This window comes from Mobula hypostoma, chromosome 7 (genome assembly GCF_963921235.1).
Source record: "Mobula hypostoma chromosome 7, sMobHyp1.1, whole genome shotgun sequence".
NCBI classification, from domain to species: Eukaryota; Metazoa; Chordata; class Chondrichthyes; order Myliobatiformes; family Myliobatidae; genus Mobula; species Mobula hypostoma.
Window position 1 is genome coordinate 21,455,076 of NC_086103.1, and position 8,383 is coordinate 21,463,458.

Genomic DNA, 8,383 nt, shown 5'->3' on the forward strand with positions numbered 1-8,383 from the left:
CAGTGCTGGGGCCTCATCTATTTACAATATATATCAGTGACTTGGATGAAGGAGCCAAGTCTTCTGTAAAAGAATTTGCTGACAACACAAAGACAAGTTGGTTAGCAAGATGCAAGTGCTTGCAAAGGGACACAGATCAGTAAAATGCACAGGTGAGGATTTAGCAAAATGTAAACAATAGTGGGGCAAAGGTGGTTCACCACTCTGGAGAAAGAAAGAAAGGAAATAATTTAAATGACATGGGACTACGTCATGCTGCATAGGAAATCTGGGAATCCTAATGAATGAAACACAAAGGGACAACATGCAGAGACAGCAATAAGGAAGATGAACAGAATGTTGGCTTTTAGCGTGAGGGATATGAAATATAAAAGTTGGACAACTTTGATGCAACTTTACACTGCACTGGAGAAATACTTATCTTAGATTACCATAATTAGGACTGATATACTTGAGCAAGTTGAATCTGAGCGACAGTGTAATTTAAAACAATGAGAGGTGATCTTATCCAAACATACAAGATTTACAATGGCAACACACACAAAATGCTGGAGGAACTCAGCAGGCCAGGAGAAAAAAAGCTGAGGAGTAAATTTGAAAGGCAGGTGGGAGGGGAGAGAGAAACACAACGTGATAGGTGAAACCTGAAGGGGGAGGGATGAAGTAAAGAGTTGGGAAGATGACTGATGAAAGGGCTGGAGAAGGGGAGTATGATGGAAGAGGACAGAGGGGCCCTGGAAGAAAGAAAAGGGAGAAGGAGCACCAGAGGGAGGCGATGGGTGGGCAAGGAATTAAGGTAAGAAAGAGAAAAGGGGATGGGAATGGTGAAGGAGAGAGAGGGGGCTCACCGGAAGTTCAAGAAATCGATGTTCTTGCCATCAGTTGGAGGCTACCTAGATGAAATATAAGGTGTTGTTCCTCCAACCCAAGTGTGGCCTCATCACAACAGCGGAGGAGGCCATGGACGGACATGTCAGAATTGGAAAGGAGAGTGGAATTAAAATGGATGGCCACTGGGAGACCACACTTTTTCTAGTGGATGGAGTGTGGGTGCTTGGTGAAGCGGTCTCCCAATCTATATCAGTCTCACCAATATACAGGGGGCCACAAAGGGAGCACTGGACACAATATATGACCCCAACAGACTCACAGGTGAAGTGTTATCTCACCTGGAATGAGTGTTTGGAGCCCTGAATGACAGTGAGGGAGAAGGTGCAGGGGCAGGTGAAGCACTTGTTCTAGACAGTAGACAACTACAGCACAGTACAGGCCCTTCAGCCCTCGATGTTGTGCCAACCCATATATTCCTTTAAAAAAGTACTAAACCCACACTACCCCATAACCCTCTACTTTTCTTTCATCCCTGTGCCTGTCCAAGAAGCTCCTAAATACCCCTCATGTTTTAGCCTCCACCACCATCCCTGGCAAGTCATTCCAGGCACCCACAACCCTCTGTGTAAAAAAACTTACCCCGATTTCTCCCCTAAGCTTCCCCCCTTAACTTTGCACATGTGCCCTCTGGTGTTTGCTATTCGTGCCCTGGGAAACAGGTACTGGCTATCCATCCTATCTATGCCTCTCATAATCTTGTAGACCTCCATCAAGTCCCCTCTCATCCTTCTACACTCCAAAGAGAAAAGTTCCAGCTCTGCTAACCTTGCCTCATTAGACTTGTTTTCCAATCCAGGCAACATCCTGGTAAATCTCCTCTGCACCCTCTCCATAGCTTCCACATCCTTCCTATAATGAGGTGACCAGAACTGAACACAATACTCTAAGTGTGGTCTCACCAGAGATTTATAGAGTTGCAACATGACTTCTCTACTCTTGAACTCAATCCCCCTATTAATGAAGCCTAGCATCCCATAGGCCTTCTTAACTATCCTATCAACCTGTGCAGCAACCTTGAGGGATGTATGGATTTGAACCCCAAGGTCCCTCTGTTCATCCACACTCTTAAGTAACCAACCATTAGCCCTGTATTCAGCCTTCTGGTTTGTCCTTCCAAAATGCATCACCTCACACTTAGCCCGATTGACCTCCATCTGCCACTTTTCTGCTCAACTCTGCATCCTGTCTATATCCTCTTGTAACCTTCGACAACCTACAGCTCTATCCACAACTCCTCCAATCTTCGTGTCATCCGCAAAATTACCCATCCATCCTTCCGCCTCTTCATCCAGGTCATTTATAAAACTCACAAAGAGCAGGGGTCCCAGGACAGATCCTTGCCGCACTCCACTAGTCACCGGCCTCCAGGCAGAATACTTTCCTTCCACTACTACCCTCTGCTTTCTTCCTGTAAGCCAATTTTCTATCGAAAAAGCCAAGGTTCCATTGATCCCATGCCTCATGACTTTCTGGATGAGTCTCTCGTGGGGGACCTTGTCAAATCCCTTCACAAAGTCATGTTGACTATCCTTGAGTAGACTGTACTTCTCCAAATGCTCGTAGATTCTATCCTTAAGAATCCTTTCCAATAGTTTGCAGACCACCAACGTAAGACTCACCGGTCTATAGTTCCCAAGATTCTCCCTATTACCTTTTTTAAACAAGGGAAGTACATTTGCCATTCTCCAATCTCCGGCACCTCCCCTGCAGCCAAAGAGGATTCAAAGATCATAGCTACTGCTCCAGCAATCTCTTCTCTCACTTCCCACAGCAACCTGGGGTATATCACGTCCGCCCCTGGGGACTTGTCAATCTTGATGTTTTTAGGAAGATCCAACACTTCTTCTTCCTTAATCTCCACACTGTCCAGCACACTGACCTGTTCTATTTCGACCTCACCCTGATCAAGGTCCTTTGCACTTGTGAATACTGAACACAGGACCTCCCCAACCTCCTCCGCTCCCAGGCACATGTTGCCTTCTTTATTCTTTAGCTGCCCCACCTTCATTCTTGTCATCCTTCTGTTCTTCACATACGCATAGAACGCATTGGGCCTTAATCCTACATGCCAAGGCCTTCTCATGCCCCCTTTGAGCTCTCCTAAGTTCTTTCTTAAGCTCCTTCCTGACTACCCTATATTTCTCATGAGCCCCTCCTGCTTCCTGCTTCTTATATCTAACATAAGCTTCCTTCTTCCTCTTGACGAGTTGCCTCATGTGTTTCGTCAGCCACGGTTCCCTTTTCCTACCAATTTTTCCTTGTTTCAGTGGGACACACCTATCCTGAACCCAGCACAAGTGGTCCCTAAACTTCCTCCACATTACTTCTGTGCTTTCACCCTTGTACATCTGTTTCCAATTTACTCTCGCTAGTTCCTGCCTCATCCCTTCATAGTTAGCCCTTCCCCAGTTAAGCACTTTCCCATTTTGTCTGTTTTTATCCTTTTCCATAGCTATGCTGAAGCTATGTTTGGCTTGCAAGGATAAGTGCCAGGAGGGAGATCAGTGGAGAGGGACTAATGGACAAGGGAGTCGCATAGGGAGCAATCCCTGCAGAAAGCAGAAAGTGGGCAGGGGGAGTGAATGGTGTGCTTGGTGGTGGGATCCTGTTGGAGATGACAGAAGTTGTGTAGAATTATGTGCTGGATGCAGAGGATGGCAAGGTGGTAGATAAGGACAAGAGGAAACCTATCCCTGGTAATATGGGAAGAGGATGGGGTGAGGGCAGCCTGCATGAAATGGAAGAGATACAGCTGAGGGCCGCGTTGATAGTGGAGGAAGGGAAGCCCCTTTCTTTGAAGGAGGAGGACATATTTTTCTTCAGTTCCGCCGAAGGGTCTCAGCCCAAAACGTCAACCACACTCTTTTCCATTGATGCTGCCTGGTCTGTTGAGCTCCTCCAGCATTTTGTGAGAGTTGCTAGGTTTTCTAGCATCTGAAGATTTTCTATTGTTTGTGCTAAGATTTACAATGGAATTGATTGTCATTCTAACTGGCAATACAGATGCACAGAGACCATTTTTCACAGTGAAGATTTCTAGAACCTAAGGGCATTGTTTTTGGGCAAGGGTTTGCAAATTTAAGATAAAGATAAGCAAATATTTCTGCTCTCAGAGGGCTACGATTGTCTGAGAATCGCAACCCCACACAACTGTGGAGGCATAGTCATGGAATAAATTCAAGGGAGAAACTGACAAACATCCAAACAATAAAGAAGCCAAAAGGAAGAGAGTAGTAAAGTCACTTTGAGGGCAAGATTAGATCAACCATGACTGAAAGGCAGAGCAGGTCTAAAGTGCTGACTAGCCTCTTCCTGCTCAGGTTTCAGATGTTCTTTTAAAGCCACAGTTTTTTCTGGAATATAATTCCTGTAATTAAGCCACGTTAATATAAACCTCACAAACTTTAAACAACAATGAGGAAAACACTGAAAGTACAGCAAAACAAACTTCAGAATAGTATAGATACAAATATGCAACAATTCAGAACATTTTCCACATGGAATATTGAGATCCAAGACATACCAGAATTTAGATAGGACGTAACTCTACAACGTTTTCAAAATTGAAATAATTAACAATTAGAATGAGAATGTTTATAATCCTGAATAGCAGCATGTCCTAATTAAATAATAGGGAATATTCAAACTTCACATGCAGGTATAAATACCAAAAAAAAATTCACTCCTGAGCAAAACAGTGATCAAAAAAATTGAATTTACAATTTGAATATTATAAATTCCTTACCTAGTTAGCCTTACAAACCTGGAATGGCCTTCTACATATGATAACTGTTGAACAATTTCATCTAGTACCCAATGATTGTGCTTGACCAGAACCTCACTATCAGTTGGCAATTCCGCAAATAGTCATACAACATAATTTTCACCTTATTCCATCCACACACATTCTATGCAGTGAGGATGACTGAATAGCAATCAGGATATTGCCTAAGCTATATAAAAACAAATTACCATGACAACACCTGTATCACACTCCCACAGAGTAAAAGTCAAACTTTAGTACAAGTGCACATGTTTTAACCAAAGTCTAATAAAAAGTCAAAAACTACAATTCCCAGTTCAATTTTCCATAAATGTATGGATCAATATTCACCATAAAAAGTAAAGGACAATGGAAAGTACATGAAATTTTTTCTTTCTTTGTGCACTTTAAAGCAAGCTGCAATTTTGTGGCATTTTACCAAAAAGCATCCCCCGCCCCACCCCAGTACCAAGCTATAGCAAGAATTCAACTCATCATCTCCCGATTAGTTGTCCAGTACAAAAAGATATTGTGATGATCACCTCACAGCTTGACAAATTAGGTTTGTAGCTTTGTCATTACATCAAACTCCAGTATTGTGTTGAGATATGAAAGTGCCATCAAGGGGCCCAGAAAAATAACTGGAGTTTTGTGTGTCTGTGTGTGCCAGTGTTTGGAGTGGCTTTCACTCAGACTTAGGTGAGATCAGGGTGATTACAAAATCATTTGTATTGTCAAATTACATCCAGTGCCTCTGGTAGCATCCTCCACTTGCACATCTATTCAAGTGCTCCTATGAAAAAGCTGACCTCTTGATACTCTTAAAGATGTCAGTTACCAAAGTCTAAGCTCAAGCATTCCTTCTCTAACTTTATTCAGTCATTTAAGAAATTCCTCATCTTACACATTCTGACTAGGTTGTGCTCATTAACCTCAATCTTTCTCTGCAAGGCAAATTAACTGGTTATTGCTTTCTCAAAGTACCTGGGATAGATTTACTGTGTTAAATGTATCATACAAAAGCTGCTGTTGTTGAATTTCGAGGTAACATCAAACAATAGGAAAGAAAACTAATTACTTTTGTGGCTCAAAAAACATATACAACATACTAGAGAGACAATTAATATAAAACTAATCATTGAAAATGTGTATTAAGATCTTCATGAACCACAAACACTATTTAACATACAACAGCAGATTTCCTATGGCATTTCTCCAATAAGCTTAACAATATACTGATATAACATTAGAATTTTTGCACAGGTACATAAAATTAGGTGTACAATTCCCTATTTCCATGAATCTGTTCAAGATGCCTCTGCATCATCTATACTTTCAGTAAATAAACAGTCTGGAGTTTATTGGAATTCAGCTGAGAAGGTAAAAGAAGTTGACAGATAAAGGCACGAGGAAATGCCCATCTTCACAATTGGAAAAGTAATGCTCAGATAACTTTTCAGATTGCATATTTCAGTTTGTGTGAGGAAAATACTCTGATAAAAGCAGACACACATTTAATATCATAAATTGATCCAAATATATATTGCACTTAGCCTAATATTTGAAGAGACTATAAGAACTAGTCACACTTTTTGTTGAAATGGCAGTTTTAGAACATCAACACGCCAATAAATAAGTACATCTCAAAAATTTAATCACTCTCCATATGAAGGGAAACAAAAATTTAAGACACTGCAAAATCCCTTTAGTGACAAGATAATTGATTTAATGACATTGGTGACAAAGATACATGCATGTGTTATTGAAGTGCTCAAACACAGCTACTTAACCAGAAGATGAATAAACAGGCATTGAAGGCCTACCCTGCAGACAATGATTAACAATTACATTCTGTTTATTGCAAAGCTATCAATTCCAGAATATTAATTTTATTCATGGTTTCAATCAGTTCTTCAAATCATATATACAACTTCTAGTTATTATGACCAGAAACCTGCACTTAAAATACACTCCAGAAAAGGAAATGTTAGAAAGCAAAGCGAAAGACCCTTAGAAAATCCGAGCAAAGCCAGTTAAATTGATTTATCCATAAATTGAAGAAAGTAAACTGACTTCTAAGTCTAATTTACAAGGCGAGCTCTAATCTTAAGTAGAAAGTTGAAAGAGTTTTGATTCATAGAAGTAATGCAGAATATCTGTTTCCAAGGAGTTAATACATCAGAAGAAAAAGTCTTCAAAGAGATCGCAATAGGCGATATTATTCTCTCTGATTTTAATCGAGGTAATCAAGCAGAAGAAACGTGTGGCCTTGCAAGCCTGCCTCATGTGGCAGACGCAGGGCCTAAAAAAAGTACCCACCGCGCCCCCAATCACCGCCCCCTCCCAAAAAAGACTGCACACGCCCCCCAGTATATTTGAATGAGGTGCTCAGAATAATACTCACATAGGGTCCAGTGCCCTTGACAACCAAGATCTGAAAGCGTCCAGATTCTCTATGATCATCTTCCCAAGGTCTCTCACCCAGTCCCAGGTTCACCATCAGAAGCTCAGTCTCAGTGAAAAGTCCACAAGCTACATGACAACAAACCAGAACAGGCCGCAGCGCACCGCGCACCAAACACCGCCACCCACACCAACCGACTGACGGGGCCCAGCTCCAATTACCACGCTCTCTCTGAGAAACAAACCAATCAAACGCAGGACGGGGCGGGACAAATAGCAGGAGCGAGTTAGACTCTAGTCAACGGCCTGTGGAGATGAGCAATCGATCAGTCCAAATTTGGAATTTCTCCCGCACTCTATTGAAAACGCTGAACTATCAAAAGAGAAGATTTTTTAAATATATACGACAAAATACTAAGCGTTTACTCAGACATGGCTCAGGGAAAAACTAGACTAGGTCACACTGCTCAATCAAACCTGAAAACGTCGTGCAGTCACGTACCATGTGATAGGCAGCGCTTTTGTCCAATCACAGTGTTTGTTTCGAGTTTTTCTCCTTTTTCATTGGTTGGCTATTCACAAGAAGGTGGGACGTTCGGAAGTAGCTGGACACCTGACGACCGTGCACGACCGATGGAGAACTGTAGAGAAAATTTCAAAAGCATCAAAAGTGGATGTGAAGTTTATTTTTAGGCAATGCGCCGGGTATATTTAATACTGACATACCCCGCTGCAACGCAAGCGGTCACGTGACAAAAATAGTCTGACGTAGGTTGATTGACACAATGCAAGCCCCGCCTTCCGCTCAATGACATCTCGCGAGATAATTTTCCTCCCCCCCCCGCGCCACGTGCATCATGTCCAGTCGTAGCGGCAGCTCCTGGGTAGCTCCGCCCAGCAGGCTGAACTCCGGCGGCTGTTGCAAACCCGAGCGCCGCCGGAACGGGCTGCGAGCTCGGGCAGCGGCTCGCTGAGTAAAGGCTATAAATCCGCTCTTCTTCTTCAGTTGTATGGGGAAGCCGGAATTGTTGGGAGAATGCTTTGCTGCATTTGCTCGTTCTTTCGGGGTGTGGACCATTGTTATTTCAAATAAAGATAAGCGACGGGCGCAATGGAGTGAGCGGTATATCGCAAATAAACCCAATTTATATATGGTTAAGGATCTCTTTTAAAGTCTGGCTTACGTCGGTTTAGTGTTTGTGTAAATGAACAGATAGGTCGAATTATGAATGCATGTTGCAGCTTGGGAATATGATGTGGTACTGACTCGGAAAAACAGGTGCATTATACACGCGGTGTTTGTTCGCACCGGGCATTCAGGCAAGT

General features: G+C 42.5%; 1 protein-coding gene across 2 annotated transcripts in view; it reads right to left on the reverse strand.

The window, feature by feature from the left end:
• rbm27 (RNA binding motif protein 27) overlaps window positions 1–7,550 on the reverse strand; it is a 127,598-nt gene extending 120,048 nt beyond the window's left edge. For both annotated transcript variants that reach the window (XM_063053129.1, XM_063053128.1), the window contains exon 1: window positions 7,059–7,550. In XM_063053129.1, coding sequence (XP_062909199.1) covers window positions 7,059–7,117 — 59 coding nt within the window. In that variant the 5' untranslated portion in view covers window positions 7,118–7,550. The remainder of the gene's footprint in view (window positions 1–7,058) is intronic.
• Window positions 7,551–8,383: the final 833 nt, after the last annotated feature.